This window comes from Brachycentrus maculatus, unplaced genomic scaffold, assembly GCF_059751285.1.
Source record: "Brachycentrus maculatus isolate JH-2025_06_01 unplaced genomic scaffold, ASM5975128v1 h1tg000378l, whole genome shotgun sequence".
Classification (NCBI taxonomy): Eukaryota; Metazoa; Arthropoda; class Insecta; order Trichoptera; family Brachycentridae; genus Brachycentrus; species Brachycentrus maculatus.
Genome location: NW_028281127.1, coordinates 1,318,427 through 1,336,355, shown reverse-complemented (window position 1 = coordinate 1,336,355; position 17,929 = coordinate 1,318,427). Strand labels below are relative to the sequence as shown.

At 33.1% G+C, this 17,929-nt stretch overlaps 2 protein-coding genes across 2 annotated transcripts; one reads left to right on the top strand and one right to left on the bottom strand.

Annotated features, from left to right (window-relative positions):
• Nucleotides 1-8,022: 8,022 nt before the first annotated feature.
• Nucleotides 8,023-14,897, bottom strand: Syx5 (syntaxin 5). The gene is made up of 3 exons (XM_088270254.1): nt 14,375-14,897; nt 12,519-12,727; nt 8,023-10,850 (listed from the first exon to the last, which is right to left on the bottom strand). Exons 1-3 carry the CDS (start codon nt 14,790-14,792, stop codon nt 10,383-10,385), a joined length of 1,095 nt encoding a protein of 364 aa, XP_088126380.1. The 5' UTR covers nt 14,793-14,897; the 3' UTR covers nt 8,023-10,382.
• Nucleotides 14,898-16,248: 1,351 nt separating this feature from the next.
• On the top strand, nt 16,249-17,112 carry baf (barrier to autointegration factor). Its single transcript, XM_088270326.1, has 2 exons — nt 16,249-16,473; nt 16,842-17,112. Exons 1-2 carry the CDS (start codon nt 16,348-16,350, stop codon nt 16,986-16,988), a joined length of 273 nt encoding a protein of 90 aa, XP_088126452.1. The 5' UTR covers nt 16,249-16,347; the 3' UTR covers nt 16,989-17,112.
• The last annotated feature ends 817 nt before the right edge of the window (nt 17,113-17,929 follow it).

Here is a 17,929-nt window from a genome sequence, read left to right as displayed (position 1 = left end):
TTCCCCGAAAAAACTTTTTTATGTTTATTATAAAGTTACACTTGTTCATACGATTATTTTTTCTATTTAAATCGGATATAACCAAGTATTCATAAAATATGTAAGTGTTCCTTAACTCTTAGGTGATGCCACAGAAATATGCAAGGTAAAAATCTCGAGTGTTTTCATGTTCTCTGTGTAGTGCGCAACCTTGTTGTTCAGAATTGCAAAATTCAAAGCTGCACGCAGTCAGATGTGGTGCGAGTAAAAAAGATTTATATTGAGTGATAATTTTTTTAATCGACGAAATTTTCACAATACTTTATCACACGCCACGGTCGCGGTACTAGCAAATAACAGTCGAAAAATAGCAGACTATTATCTACTTATAATTCGCCTTACGTTACTATACAAAAATAATATGCCATCTGAATGTATTTCAAAATTTCCCGTATAAGCATACTCGTATAAATATGTAATTATTACAGCGTGATTTTGTAACAAACTTGATTTCTTCTTAAACATTTTTTTTTATTTGTTTTACTTACTTGCGCTATTTTTCCATTTCCTTCTAATTAATTTACATTTAATTAACTTTTATTATAGCGTACACTTAGTAAAGAACTATAACTTTTGAATATATAAACAAAATACTTGTGTATCGAAGACCACTCTGGAATTAATCATGTAAACACGACTAGTTCTCAAAACTATTTTATTTTTATATTTAAATCATCACGTTGTTCCACAAAGCTGCCAAATCAATAAATAATATAGTACCTCTATAGAACCTGTCCTACATCGGGACTCTCAGAATTTGTAGGTAGGTACTCGTATTTATCGAACACAGGGTTAAATGGAAACCAAAACGAAAAAATATTAGTCATGGGTGAGAAACGAGGCTATATCGCTCACTCCTTTTAACAACGTCATATATCAAAAAACTTGATTTTTCAGGAGATCGTTTTTAAAGTTTAAAAATATAATGAAATGTATTAAAAATAAATATCACATATTTTTAGGTAAAACCTGAATGTTTTTTCTCCATTTGAAAAATATTAAGTACTTATATTTAACAAAATAATTAAACAATCCCTTTTCTTAAAAATGCAAAAGCAACACTTTCTGCCTTGTAGCGGGTAAATATTAAGTTAAAAATTTACCACTTTAGCTGGGATATAATACATTTTCTGGGCATTCCGAAAACATGCACAACTGAAATTTGACGATTTTTTTATTTATGACGTTGTTGAAAGTAGTGAGCGATATCTGTACAGTTTACTTCTCCCTTCAGGCTATACGTACGCGAAACCGAAAAAGTGTGAAGGTCATTCATTATATTGTGACTAATTTTTCAATGCATTATTGATATTTTTAATTCTGTTTAAACCTTGCTTACTTTCCTTCGATATAATGACTTTCTATTACCGTAGAACGGGGCTACTTGAACTTTGATGTGTTACTTGAGCCCAGTACAAAAAAAATAGATCTGTATTGGGTCTACAATAATGAACGTATCGACAGGATTCATTGTTTCCCTGACAGGTGACACGTATACGTTCATTGTTGTAGACCAAATACATTTTTTTTTGTACTGGGCTCAAGTAACACATCGAATTGAAGTAGCCCCGTTCTACGGTACATTTATTTTAGTATGAAATTTTCACATTGTTTGGTTAAAGGAGTCATTTAATTTAATATATGTATAATTCATTAAAGAATGAGTATGTATCGGTGAAAAAAATGATGTAGGTTTTTGTAAAAGATCGTTATTATAAAAGTGGATGCATTAAATTTATTGCATTCTTTGTTTTTTTCGTTGCTTTTATTTTTATTTTTATTTTTTGTTTTATTCGAATGCTGTTTCACATCTCACATCCAAACTCTCCAAAACATCGAATAATATGATTTATATACTCGTATAACTATCTGTCTACCTTCGTAATGTAATGGTCAACGCATTAAGCTAATACGTATGACTTCCCGGGTTAGATTTTATATAAAAGTGAAGATAAATAACATTAATATTTAATCATACTCCGCGATTGCCGAGGTACTGATATACATTCCAACGCCGACTGATATCTAGTAATACGGGTCACAGGTCTAATTACATTGCTCTCTTCATTTAAGTTATTACGATCAAGAAAACACGGCGTCAACCCTTTCTAGTGCCCTATACATCATATAGGTCAGACAAACACTTTAAGACAGCTGGCATATCTTTTGAACACCAGGATTAGTCCGACCTCTGAAAAAATCGGAAAGAGAGTTTTTCATCCGAGTTTTTTTTTCATTCGATAAAACAATATATTCAATGTCTTTAGCATATCGTGGATATGCTAGAAAAAAAACGTTAACTCTAAAATTCCTGTTATTTAAAGCTGTTAGTCTGAATAAAATATGCGCTATTAAACTCAAAGTTGAATTTACATTGAAAACCACATAAATATGACATTTCAAACTACTTCTAGTATATTTTGCCAGTTTATAGAACTTTATAATTTGCATCATTAAGTAAACATGAGTAAACCTTTGTTGCCAGTACACCCACGATATATGTATATTTACATTTTTTAATTTACTTTCGAGATTTAATGTTGTTCCTAAAAATTTCGATGGCAGATAAATATCGATAAGTATGTTACCGGGATTTTGGGAGAGGTGAATGAAACATTTGTAAAAACCTATTTATGATTGCTTTTTAATTTAATACAATACGTTACGATTTTTTACTGCATTAATGATGGGTTTTTCCTAACGCTGTTGCGTCTCACTAATTACTTTTAAGAAAAGCGTGAATATATATTCTTTTATTTCTTTGTTACTTTGGTATGGTAAATAGTCCATTAGCATACCAAATAATGTCAAACCATTGCTGCTAATGAATTTTGTCAAACTTATCATCAATCTTTAAAAAAAAAAAGAACTTAAGATTTTAAAACTTGCATAAAGTGGGATTTTCCATTTTTATCGTGCTGTTTTCTCCTTTTTATGTTTGCCATATTCAAAATATTAGCCATTAGTATATAATTATATTTAAAAATAAAAGTAAAACATTTTGAAGTTTTTTCATTTTAAATGTCAAAACATTTATGAGAAAAATCTGGGCCAACTTCGTTAATTTGTCCAAGGGCGCCGCACAAAAAGTGCACACATTTACATTACATGACAAACGTGAAAAGAATCCAATTCACAGAACGTAAAATCCAATCCATGATTGGAGTTATATTTAACTCACGCTAAATCATTTGTACAGTCACCTATTTTTTAATTTAATCACAGTAAAGCATCCTAGGGGTAGTATCTTACGAAAATGACGCAATTTAAAAATATCTAAAATTATTATTATCAAATGATGGTCTCAGGAATAAAAAAAAGAACTAGAAAATTCATAAAATCATTGACGTCCAAAATTATACTTTCAAATTTTTTAAAGTAATTAAGACCGACTATTTTTAGTTTTAAGGATTTTCGAAACTTCAAGACTCCCGGGAGAAGATTTGCAGAATTTGGATAGAAAAAATATCTCGCTTAGTTAATATTTGGTTGGAAATTAATTAATTAGTTAATTCAAATAAAATAAAGGTTTATTTCATATAATATATTATTTATTCAGTAATTTACATAAAATTATATTTGATATCCATTTCATCAATAGCACACATTTAATGTTCAATAAACATTTTTATTTCTTAAAGGAATATTTGTATACATACATATATGCTATACACGATTTAATACTATTTTCAGGTAAGTCTAGGCAGCTTGTATTTGAAAATAGGAATCAAGTTATGGCAGAGTGGGTGTCGAACCGAAGCCTCTTACTCGGAGTCAATGACGCTACTAACCACAGGACCACAACTCGACCATCACATTGTATGATTTAAAGATGTTATGAAACCTAAAATAATGAAATTTCATATCACTCATAATAACTCAATATCTCATCAGCCACTGATATAAAAAATATAGAGGAGGAAAAAACTACATAATAACTGGATTTTTGTGTTTTATTTGGTATAATTATGTATTTTACATCAGTTCCACTAATAATTATACACAGAAATATGGATATCATAAAGTGTTTTGCCTCCCCCTGTAATTTTTTAATGTCGCTTAAAGATATTGCATTACCATGTGTGATAAACTAACTAACCATCGCGCTGGTTCTCTGCAGAAGTAAGCAAAGAGAATAGAACACCACACCATCTGGTTTTTGCAAACATTCTTCGCCTATTCTACATTCATGCATCTTCTCATACATACGCGCCAATTATTCCGACTCCTGACCTGACCACGCATAAGTATTTTGTCTACTTTCATCCTTTTTTGCCAACTCCATGCTTCACTTCCATGCATTAAAGTTGGTACCAGGACTCTGCTGTGTACTGCTACATTAGCAATCGCTGATGGGTGATAAGTATTAATAATATTAAAACAAGTATTCCTAATCTTGAAAAACTCAAAAACAAAATCAAATTTTTACATTACTAACCTTTTTTAATATATACAGATAACAGATAGATGTGAATTTACAGCAAAAAATTTTATATTTCAAATAATTTCATGTACCTGCTACTTCTCCTAACCCTTATCTGCAACCAAAGGTGCATAGGGCACTCCAACATATTGAAGCAGTATTAGTTCGATCATTAATCACATTCAGGCAAGGGGATCAGTCTTGCGCTTCCAGTCCAGAGTGATATCAAATAAATATTAAAGTGAAAATAACTTATATTTATTTTGACCACCCCTTTTCCGGGATTCGAACCTGAGGCCTCTGTCGCAGTAGCCCAAACATGCTAGGCCAGTGGTTCTTAACCATGTTGGAGGTACTGAACCCCCCCCAGTTTCAAATGCGCGTTCACCAAACCCTTAATTGGAAAAAATATTGCTATATTTATATATTCCTTACAAATAATATACTAGATCTATTGGATAAATAAATATATTATACGTCGTATCATTTTTCATGATATTTGAAATATTCCTTTCAAATAACATACTAGATCTTTTAGATAAATTAATATGTCATACGTTGTATCATTTTTCATAATATTGTACAAGTCGGGTGTGTGTTTTGCCCTCTGCCGAACCCGGGAGGCCGACTCACCGAACCCCTGGGGTTCGATCGAACCCAGGTTAAGAACCACTGTGCAAGGCATTACACTGCATAGGCGGACTTACATGTCCTACAGGATATAAAAGAAATAATTTATAATTCTGGATTATTATGCTTGTGTTGATCATACTTGTTGCCGAAGATTTGACCACCATTTTACATATTTCTTTTTTTTCAATTTTTTGGTGCCTAGAGGATGGCCCCTGTAACAATGGCTGAAACGTCAGCAAGAAATGTAACCAACACATGCATAATAACCCAGAAATATTAACTAACTAACTAACCATCACGCCTTCTGCAGGGGTAGGCAGAGAGAATAGAACGCCACACCACTGTCTTTGCAAATATTCCTCGCCTCTTCCACATTCATGCATCTCCTCATACACACCCGCCGATTGTTTCGACTCCTAACCTAAACGCTTTCAAGTATTTGGCATACCTGATCCTGCCAAGTTTTTCTCGGTCTTCCTCTGCCCCTTTTTCCAATTACATTCGCCTCATAAATTTATTTTACCGTTCTTTCCTCACTCATTCGTTCTACATGTCCAAACCATCTCAACACACCTTTCTTAACACCCAGAAATACACTTTAACTAGTTCCCTGAGTAGCCCGAGCGTGACTCTGGCAAGGAGTTTATATCGCATTTGACGAGCCCGAGCACTGCTCGCGTAAATCGTATTCCAACTCGTCAATCCTGCTTTGCCCGAGTCAAATATTGACCTATATGTTTTCATTGAATAACCCCAGCGGTGTTGGGACAGTCTTGTTTAGACTTGTTGGTGACGATTTCTTGCACCTGCAGATTTTCTCGTCAGTTAAGTAGTTAAGTATCTGAACGGCCATAAACATCTAAGAAATTAAATTGATTTCGATGTTATGATATTCATACAAGTTATAAATATTATGTGTATCTGCGTCTCGTTTTAGTGATTTACATCACCTAGCCTGCACCCTTATTTTTTGGGAAGTATTGCATAATAGGAAGATAAGAGAAAATATTTATCAGCTAACTGATTCATTGATGTGATGGTTGAACTTTTTGAAATAGGTGAATAAGCTTAAATTTGCAGTCTTCGATTTTGAAATGGGACCTTTCATAGAGTAGGGTACCAATGATTAAAGAAAACACTTGTGGTACCATTTGCGCGAGCTTTAAAGAAGAAACAACTATCAAACCATTTTTTAAATTGCCTCTACACCATTTTAAATCATTTTGTATATAATATTTAGCTATTCATTGAATTAATTTCTTTGGTTTCAATATGGTATGAAAATCAAGTGTATGAAAATGAAAAAAATGTGTTAAAAAAATAACTGAATATACTAGAAGGCCACATATACGAGCATAAAGAATAAAAATAAAGTAATGGAATAATAAATTATTTGATAACCAATCATTGAACTATTTTCATCACTATTCAATACCACTCCATCCCTTGTCATCATTTAACAATAAAAATTTCCTTGATTCTTAGTACTTTCTATTTAAGTACATATTTTTATGTGTTTGAACTTTGTACCCAAATACATTTTGTGAAAAGTACTTTACTTTTTGCTTGCACTCAGAACAGCTCTGTGTATTTAAAAAATGCTGGCTCCAAAAACATTGTTTTGTATACAAAGGTATAAAAAACTCATTTTTGTAGTTGATCAAATTGATGCCACACATTCACATTATGATAATTCAAGAACTGCTCAAATATTTTACAATACATTGACTTACTCCGCTAAAGTGTCATTTGAATTTATCAAAATTTAGCAACAAAGCATCTCATTGATTTTTTTCTTAAGAAATGGACTTATAGTTTTCCAATACATATATCCTTTAAAAAATATTAAGTTTATTGTAGACCTTGCAAAATATGTTAAAATAAAATGGTGATGGCATTTTAATTCAGTATGCAGATGGTTATGTATATATATTGGATATTAATTAACAATCACAGATTATTTTAACAATATATTATTTATTTAAAAAGCAAGACATCTACCTAATAGACCACAAAGTATGCTAAAATGAAACTGCTTTGAATAACAAAGGAATATTATTATTTTATTAACTAAGAAAGAAAACATCTCTGTAAATTACATAATATTAGGATTCAAAATGAAAACAGGAATGTTAAAGCTGTAAGAAGTTAATTAATATGTATTACAGAGAATATATATACTAACAGAGTAGTAAATTAATAGTCAAATTTAATGATAAAAATAAAGTACAGAAGAACCAAGGGTTACAAACTGGTTATGAATAATTTGTATTATGAACAGATATCCCGGTGGAAAAATGTTTTAGTTTGTAAATTAAATTAAATTTATGAAGAAAAAAATCAGGAATTTTCTACTTCATGGACAAAAATCTTGGGAGTTCACCGCAAAGAAAAAAGATAGAGACAGGTAAGAAAGGGAGGATGTTCCAAGATTCTCGATTAAAAAAATGTGTTGGAAATGGAGTGCACAGTTTCATGGAAAAATAACACTCGGAATAAATTTTCTGATCCATACAATCTTAAATGATAATGCCATGTATAAATTTCGCAACATTAAAAAATCCACAAATAAAACTGACCCAATTTAACGGGTGTGGAAAGTGCATTACCAAACAATACCACTTGTCCTGTACTTGTATAAAATAGGTTGATAAAAAATTATTACTGTACTTCTCTTTATTTTAATACTTTTTAGACAAAACTATGAATGGCTTATTTTGTTTCTGGTTACGAACAATTCACACATGTACTCAATTTATTAAGTAAAACTGTTTGTAACCTGAGGTTCCATTGTATTTTTATTCAATATACATACTTTTCATAAAAAATACATAGGTAATATAAATTCCCACTCACAAAACTGGACATTTCAAGAAGTTATTTTATATATTTTTTTTTTGTTTTTTAAATAGTCTGCAATTTTTAAATTTTTGTTTGTTGGGTATTATGGGGTCAATTCAATTTTATATTCCTTTAAGTCAATGTTTTGACATCTGTGTTATACTTATATAGTACTGAGTCTTCCAAAAAGTTCTGTCGTATCTTTGAAATATGTTTCTGACTTCACTCAACTATTATCATTCCTCATATTAATGTGTCATCGTTAAAGTATAAAAAGGATAGCGATCTTTGTATCAAAGCAATTGGGTAGTGAGTTACTAAATGGTATTTATAGTAAAAGTGTATTTCTAGATTATTTTTCTAACCAATACAGGATATAAAAATGGATACTCTTTGACAAATAGAATATATGTACATAATATGTACATTTCAACCCATAATAAAAGATAAATACATCTTATTACACAAAGTAGCAGATGTAAAAGTATATTGACAATATATCCCATACTAACCAAGGTGTATGCATCACAGCCAATAGTGAAAATCTCTTTTTCATCAGAGATATGAAAATTCTAATTCATCTGCCATATAAAAAGTCTTTTGGACATTTATTATTTGATTGATTTATTACAAAATATACTGGAATACTTTATCACTAGATGGTTCACTATCATTGACATCCATATAACAAATATGTTCCATACATACATACAGTACATCCATATACCGAGACTGTATTGAAATACTAGGTAGTGGGGTCCCGGCGCACTTGGCAAAGATTGACAATATGTTTTTGCAATTGAAAATGAATGTTAAGGTAACCTTGAAAAAAGCAAGTGTCCTTTGCAGCTCTATGTTAAGCTAATGTAGGCATTATGCTAGTACATCTGAAACAATTGAATATTTGAAAGTAAAATAAACCCATTTGTGCCCACCGTGTTTCTCTGATGCAGAATTTGGCTTAGCATTCTATAACTCTATAAAACTGTGATATAATTAATTTCATGATCAATACATTAAGGATAAGTTCATTGAACATTTTCATAAAAGAAAAGGTGTAAAAAGCTAGACATGTCACTCTCTCGAGTTGAGTAGTTTGTTGCTTAACACGATGGGTGCGATGTACGTGTATGGTTAAGATTGAATCAAATGGTTTGAAAATATCATAGCATTATTGAAAGTATCCCATTACAGTCTTGACACAATATGTAACAAATAAAAATATATTTCATGAATCAATGTATAATTTGCGAGTGTTATCTCATCTTTAGTCCCCTTGACAACTCATGTTTACACTAGCTTGTCTCAAAGCAAGTAAAAACATGAGTCATGTGTGAATACTACACATAAAGGAAACGGTGTGTACAAAAAGAAATTTCATATAATTTCATATTTTAATATAGCTTTTTTTTTTTTTAAACCCTTATCTGCACCCCAATGGTGCATAGGGCACTGCGTCATATAAACGCAGTGTTATCTTGATCGTTTACACAAGAAGGAAAGGTGATCAGCCCTCCGCTTCGGGTACCAGTCCAGGATAGTATTGAATAAATATTACAGTGAAAAAATCACTTATATTTATTTTACCCCACTTGGGAATCGAACCCGGTACCTCCAGAACGGTAGCCGAGCGTGCTGACCATTACACTACGGAGGCGGACAAAGCTTTTAGCAATTTGAAAAATGCTATTTTGTTAGCATCTCATAATTGTTCGCGATATATTGAACAGTGAATGTGTTAATATCTGCTGTAATTGTGTGACATTGTCTTGATCATTATTTCCACTATTAAAAATAGTTTTTTTTCTTCTTTTATATTTTAAAAATACAGCAATATATGTATTCAACATACTTAGGACAAGATTAAAAGAAAAAAATTGATTGTCAACAAAACAGATATAGCTAATCTGCCAATAATGGAGAACACCATACATAAGGAAAGATAATTTTCTGTGAATGAGAAATGCAAAATGTTAATCATTGCAATAATCTCTGGGGTGATCACTTTGTTGCATCGATGAGCAACATACATACATTAGCATTTGAATGGATCACTCAACATTGCTAAATTTTACATTAATGTTATCCCAGAAACTTAGAAAGCCCCTTCGAGGCATAAAATAACAACAACAAAAAGAAGCATAATTTATCAGGAATCAATATTAGGTATCATTTAATCATATATAATCATTTGGGATAAACCATGTGTTTTGTTTTTATTACATAAAATCATTTTCAAAACATTTCAGAAAGCATTTAGCCGCATAATCACAAATATAGTTTGCTAGTAGTTATAAGTTGATGTGGTTTCACCGACAACTCGAGCAAAGTTTAAGAGGTGTAAAAATTATGAAAATAAAAGCTAACCCACAGTCTACCAACCCATATACAAATATTTAGTATAAAATGGAGTTGTGACGGAAGTATTCCAATATAGTACATGCATTCATGCTAAGACGACAACAAAGAATATAAAGAAGAATATGAGTACTCCGAATATCTTGAACATTAGCGTTCGGTTGTTGGTGACCGATTGGAAATACTTTAATATCTGAGAGTGTGCGGCTTCTATGTTCAGTTCGGCGTCTTGGACGTTCCCGTCGATTCGACTGATGGTCTCGTCCTGTTCCTTGACCATGTGCGCGAGTTGCTGGAAGATGCCGCCTAGCTCCACGATGGTGCTCTCGATGTTGTGCATGGTCTCGGCTCTCTGGGCGACGTACGTGTCGGTCTCATCGCGCAACATCATCTGCTGGGACTGGTGAGCCCGACTTCCGGCCACCCCTTCCAGGTCTATGCTGATATGTTCCTCGTCTAAGAGACTACTAGACCCCTTTACTGGAGGCAATCCCTTGGTAAATCGCTCTCTTCTCGTATTTTGGTGTTTCAGATTTTCAGATCTAACTTCTAATACCTAAAAACAAATATATGTAAATATAATATATAAAAACTGACCCTTACTCACACCCAATGGTGAATAGAGCACGGCATTAGTCTATACAGTGTTATTATGATCATTGACCTTTTAACTGCCACAACCATGGGAATATGTCACACATATTTGTGTATGACTTTTGTAAGTGCTTCTCACTGGTCAATAATAGAACACGTACAGGTATCTCTCGAGATAACTATGATACGGCATGAAAAGCAGAGAAATCTCTTGGGATACTCATGATATAAGAAAATATAACAATTTGTGGTAAGAATTTCTATTAACATTGACATATTAGGTCTACCGGAATGTTCTGCCCGATAATGCCATATCAGTTATCAAGGCCATGTTAGAGCAAGATCCTTTTGTGACAACATCGGAAATTGCAGAAAAGCTCGACGTTGCCCACTTTATCAAGCTGATATACCTTGAGATGTTAGAAGGGGGGTAGTGAGAGGAAAGAAATTTTTATTATGTGTAATTGAAAAGAAAGGTTTTTAAAAGGAAATACATATTTGTGCGAAATAAAAATTATGGACCTAAATTGTTATTGTCGATTGATTGTTTTGCTAGCTCTGTTGGTGGCCTTGGAGGATAAACATGGATGTACCACGTCAAGCTTAATTCAGCTCAGCAAACCATTTCGGACCACATACTGAGAATTGGATGGTACGGAAATAATCGAGATGGGTGCCACATGAGGTAAGTGAGAAAAATTTGAATGATCGAGTCATCATATGCACATCTCTTCTTGCTCGGAACAATATCAACCGTTCTTGGACCGCATGATCACTGGAGATGAAAAGTGGATTACCTACGAAAACATAGTAAGAAAATAAGCATACTGTGAACCTGGACAACCTGCGCTTTCCACCTCTAAACCGAGCTTATGCCTGAATAAGATAATGTTGTGCATTTGGTGGGATACTCAAGGACCAATGCATTATGAACTTTTAAAACCCAATGAAAGGCTCAATTCGGAGAAGTATTGTCAACAATTAGACGATTTGAGCAAAGCCCTTAAAAAAAGATGCCAGCATTGTTCAACAGGAAGAACATCATACTTCATCATGATAATGCCAGGCCACATGCTGCTTTGGGGACTCGCCAGAAAACAGGAGAGCTAGGTTGGGAAATTCTCTCCCACCCACCATACTCCCTTGATCTAGCACCCTCCGATTTTGATTTATTTTTAAGTTAGCAAATTTTTTTACAAGGAAAAAAATTCAAAAACGAAGCAAATGTCAAACAAGCCCTAGTTGAGTTTTTCGCCTCTAAAGAAAAATCATTGTTTAAAAATGGCATTTATAAGTTACCGTCACGCTGGCAAGAGGTCATTAATCACAATGGAAATTATATTGTACACTAGTAATTATTAAAGATTATATTTTTATATTTTAGTTTCATTTTAAAAACGGAGAGAACATTATTCATATTATTTGCTTTAAAATTAGGTTATTGAAAAAAAATATATTTATTTATTACTATAGTTTGTTAGAAAAAGATAAGAGCCTAAGTTTAATCCTTAATATCTTCCTTATTTATTTTTAAATTTCAAAAAGTATTGAAATAATAATTGTCTTCTGATTTTTTATATTTATTCATGTACCAACATTATTTTTAATAGCCTATTTTTGTTGTAAATACCTGTTTAAAGTGAGTACTCATAGATGCCAGTCGCGATTGTAGCCCGAGTACAACACTGGACGAATGTGACTGGACATGTCGATGGCCACGCGGCATCTCCCCTAGTCGGGCTATCTGCTGATTCAAGGACCCCAGGTCTCCTTTGATGATATATGTGAGTTCCTGAATTTCAGCTGGACGATCGTCAAACAAGGACTTTTTCTTTGCCACTAAAATAATTAATCAACATTAAAAATTAAAGCATACAAGACCTTGTTTGCATGAATTCAAATAGAGATTTTTTACATTTCTAATTAGCTACACAAATGTTACATTTATTCGTCCCCATAGGATTGTTATAAGAATTATTCATAGACATGCGAGAGTTATTTGAAAAAAAATAAAGAAGTCTGAGCATTTACGGGGCTTACAACCGGTCATTGGCTGTTTTACATGATCACTTTATACGCTGTGTAATATTCACCATTTGTTACACAGCATATAAAGTGAAAAAGAAAAGAGTCACATGAAATAAATAGAAATTTTCAAAGTTAATGGTAAAAAAATTTACGCATTCGATACAGTTTAATTTGGAAGAACTTACTTTCCAGGAGATTAATATAAATCAGAATATGGTATTGCTGAGCTTTTACAGACATCCAATACATAAAATCGGTATTAACATGAATAAGTGCAACTGTGAAAAAATTATTTACTACCTCACAGTATCGCACTCATTAGTAGTATAAATACAGAGTTCCATAACAATCCGATCATCAGTCATTGAGTAGATTTTTGCCGAAAAACAAGCAAGGTGAGTCATTTCACCCAGTTAAACTCTGTGAACTGCGCCGTAGTAAAATTTTGCTCACAAGACTTGGAAAAAGTCAGTAAAACCATTAATCAAGGAATCTCGGGGTCTACTCTTTCAGTAAAACCATAAATCAAGGAATCTCGGGAGTCTACTCTTTCAGTAAAACCATCAATCAAGGAATCTCGAGAGTCTACTCTTTTATTATTGACAATTCAACAGTGGTCCAGTGAATTCAAGAGAAGAGGAGAGAGGATGGAAGGCAACGACCAGCATGGTCGCTTAGGCGATGGAGGTCAGTAATAAATAATATGTGAAAAAGATCAAAAATATATTAGAAGATCAAAAATATATTAGAGGATAACGGCTTATCCACAGGCACCATTGTCTGCAGGTATTCTACAAGACATGATAAAAGTCAGTGCAAGATGGGTTGCGAGTTCCCTTTTGCATCATCAAAAAAATATTACCGCATATGGTGAAGGCAATCATTGTCTCATTGTTATTGACAATGAAATCTGGATTCATCACTATGAAAGTAAGCGAGAGTCCGTGAAATGGCACCAACAAGGCACTGAGCATCTGGGGAGGTCATAGCTAAAATTTTCTGGGTTTTACAAAGAAATTTGGAAATTGACTTCTAGGGAAAGGTATTGATATCGCTAGGGTTACTACTCCGGCATTTTACACTAACTGAGTTTGTGCGATCAAAGAGGAAAGGTGATGTGATCTCATGGAAGTCAATTATCCACCATGTAGTCCAGACGTGTGGTACTGAGTGATTTTTTCTATTTGTATTAGGGATTTAGAGACCTTTGTAAGAAAAAATCGGATGGTGATGACTCATTAAAAACAGTAATTAATGACCATTTTGACCAAAAAAGGATCTCAGATTTTGATAAATTGATTGCTAGAAGTGCATTGATATTAATTGTGACATTGAGATATAAAAAATATTGTTAGTCTAAGTCTTCTCTATAAATATCTGTATTCTATAATCCCTTGTATATGTAGTAATTTATTTCATTTTGTGCAATACTAATAATCCGTAAAATATTAGACTTACACATAGCAAGTTTCTCCAGTTTAGAGTATGTGCTGCTGATATTTTTGCTGATGGTTCTAGCACTCTGCATGAACTGAGAATAACTTTGGAGAGCTTGAGCTTTCTTGACATCTTTAGCCGCTGTAGCTCGAGCTATTGTATTCCCTTGAAGTGATCTTATCGCCGCTGAGAACTCGTTCGTTCTGTCTCTCGCAGTCATCACTGAATCGATGTAGTCTTCTTTGTCGAACAAAAAAGGAAACGGATCTTCGTCCGCAGTTGAATCAAAATTATTCGGTGTTTCTTGGTGACGATATGGATCGGGCGGTGGGTTAAAATATGGTTTACTGTTGCTCTTATCTAGCTTACTATAATTTGTCTCTTCTATAATCTGCACCCGTTCAGATTCAGATCCCGTATATCGGCGACGTGCGTGCATTTCATTATAAAATAAAAACAATTATGAAAAAAACAAATCACTGCACAAAGTGAAATTCAAGGACTCATTTCTACTTGACGAAATTGGACCAACTCGACACCAACTAAACCCAGTGCAGATTTTATTGTCATATTTGACAGAACAGTGCTGCCATTTACAAAACATAAATTCCAAAATTCTGTAAATAAATTAACCTACCAAATACCTAATGAATTTTAATAATAACAAAAAATTATTTAAAAAACCTGCGATTTTTATTTATGAAATACATTAAAAATTAAACTTTTGTTTGAAATTAAATTGAATATGACTGACGATACCGAAAAACATATTTTTATTATAATAAACAGAGTTTTAGAGATGAAATTTTTCATGAAATAGTATAAGGGGCAGATTTCAGAAAAACATATAAAAACCGTATGACATCTGAATTTTATTACATTTGGTGTTTTAATAAAAGCCCTAATTGGCATTGGTGTGACCAATTAGGAAATTTATTCGAGATCTGTATGTTTAATCGCAGATTCGCACTAGTAAAATTCTCTAGAACGCGTGATGGACTCGTAATCGCGTTGTATTAGGATAATGCCTTAGTGCAGTGGTTCTTAACCGTGTTGGAGGTACCGAACCCCACCAGTTTCATTTGCGCACTCATCGAACCCCTTAAATGGAAAAATAAAATACATATGTGCACAAAATGAACAAAGCCATTAAATCAAAAAACAAAACCAATATAACATGATTTTTACATTTAAAAAAATATTTACTGCAAATCAGTGTGACTTCTGATGTTGCATTTCAAAGACCAGTTCAAAAATGCGCGGTTTACCTTGGCAAGTACCACTTGGTGTCATTTTTGCAACAAAGTCTGTTGCTTTTCTTCGTTTTTATATCCAGCATCCTCGAAAAGGATTGCTTGCAAGATATATTGTAATAAACTTGAAAAACATTGTAAATTTCAATGATTTCATCGAGGTATTCACTGTCGACATCTGTTGTCTGTGTCTATTAGATGAATGAATATACGTAATTCGTTTCATTCTTCATAATAACGTACAATAAGTCGGGTGTGTGTTTTGACCTCCGCCGAACCTTGGAGACTAACTCACCGAACCCCCGGGGTTCGATCGAACCCAGGTTAAGAACCACTGCCTTAGTGTACTCCAATATAAACCGCCATAGGCACATCAATGTCATTAGTGTCGGGTTGGGGTCCCGTTGTTAGTGTCGCGGACTCTTAAATCAAGGTTTCTCGATTCGAACCCACTGTACCACAATTTGATACCTATTTCTAATAATGAGCCGCTTATGCTCACAAAAATAGTACGAAATTGAATTATTTGTATAAATAATAAATAATATACACAAACATTTCTCAAAAAAAAATATATTTCTGACTCGGTAGGTACTTGTTTATCTAATTAAATATTGTCTATGGTCAGTACGCCTTAGTCTATGGACTATAATTTATTTTAAATATATGAGTCACTTGTGCCAGAAATCCGTTATTTATTTTGTTAATATTTTGTAATTATTTAATATTTCCTTATTGAAAATGTCGAGTACGTCGCAAAAACATAAAAACTTCGTGGCGGAGCCCATGGGAGAAAAGCCTGTCACAGATTTAGCCGGAATTGGAGAAGTTCTTGGAAAAAGATTAGAAGCCGCCGGTTTCGACAAGGTTAGCATTAGTATGTTTTGGTGTGTTTTCTGTCATTTATTTTTTTACGAGAATTTTCAAATCGATTCTAACTTAAACCATCAAATAATTATTGTATCCCATGTATATTGTCCCAAATATAATTGCTCTCCACGCCGCTTTTTTTTAAATTACGACAATGAACAAGTATTGTACCTATATATTATAATACATTCAGTAATGAAGCGTTAACGTTAGAATCTTAATCCTGGAAGTACCTTTTTCAAACTGATTTTAAAATGTCGTTTTTTTAATTAATATTTTTAAAAGTAATGTTATTAATTTTATGAAGGTCGTTCTCAGCCTTTTCTACCCTTAATATATTTCTCTAATTTCCGTTTATTTTTCAGGCTTATGTCGTCCTTGGGCAATACCTACTATTGAAGAAAGAAAAGGAATTATTTCAGGAGTGGCTAAAGGACACTTGCAGTGCTAACTCCAAACAGTCAGCAGATTGTTATCAGTGCTTAAACGATTGGTGCGAAGAGTTTTTGTAAAAAATATTTTAACAATTATTTATTTTATGCATACCATGTTACTTTAATATGTTTTAATTTTATTTAAATGTTATCTATACATAGATAATCCTTATAAGACTAAAATACATATTTTTTAAATCTGTGTTTTATTTGACTGTAACTAATTAACCTTACAAAATAACTACAACCTCTAAAGGTCGGGACTGACCGGAGCATTTTGTCGTAATGTCATTTGCGGTGAGCATCCGACTTCGGGTGGAGCATTCAGAACGCTGTACTCACTATATGAATGCTCACATCGTAACGTGTTACATTACGGCACACTTTTAGTTTAATTTTATTTAGTTTTAAAAACTACATCTCGAAGGCGCTACTCGGCTGTCCAAACTTAAAACACAGTGAATGACATTTTTTTTGTAGTACGTTTTTTTGCATTTTTGGAGCAGAATCTACTTAATCCAAAAATGCAAAAAAAACATACTACGAAAAATGTCCCTTACTGTGTTTTGAGTTTGGACAGCTGTACTGTTCTCATCAATGCGTTAAGATAGGCGAATTTTGACACTTCTGTCAATTTTTTTCCAGCATATATCTGTGCCTATGTCGACATTGAATATTGTCGTTCAGCTAACCAAGAGTCTTGAGACGATTAGTGTAAATCAATGTTTTAAAGTAGCTGCGCAGAAAATAGTCACAGGGAGCTAAATTTGGTAATCGAGCTGGCCACTGAAGATCGCTCCTAAGAGAGATGCGCCGTTGGGGAAGTTGTTTCCGCAAAAAAATTATGAAAATTTGAGTTGTGTGAGCCGTTGCGTCATCCAGTTGTGAACCACACATCTCTGTCTTCGAGTTTGGGTGTAAAAAACTCAAAGAAATGGATATAACATTGACGTTTTCAGGCATCCTGATGGTTCTGGAAGGTCTATTTTGTTTCTTCTTCACATTACCAGTATCCATAA

What these genes read in the sequence shown, in the direction of transcription:
- Syx5 (XM_088270254.1), bottom strand. Translation starts at nt 14,792, where the DNA reads ATGCACGCACGTCGCCGATATACGGGATCTGAATCTGAACGGGTGCAG. An exon ending in ACTGGAGAAACTTGCTATGT is followed by an intron (nt 12,728 to 14,374) that starts GTAAGTCTAATA and finishes TAATTATTTTAG; the next exon opens with TGGCAAAGAAAAAGTCCTTG. An exon ending in TGAGTACTCACTTTAAACAG is followed by an intron (nt 10,851 to 12,518) that starts GTATTTACAACA and finishes ATTTGTTTTTAG; the next exon opens with GTATTAGAAGTTAGATCTGA.
- baf (XM_088270326.1), top strand. Translation starts at nt 16,348, where the DNA reads ATGTCGAGTACGTCGCAAAAACATAAAAACTTCGTGGCGGAGCCCATG. An exon ending in AAGCCGCCGGTTTCGACAAG is followed by an intron (nt 16,474 to 16,841) that starts GTTAGCATTAGT and finishes TTTATTTTTCAG; the next exon opens with GCTTATGTCGTCCTTGGGCA.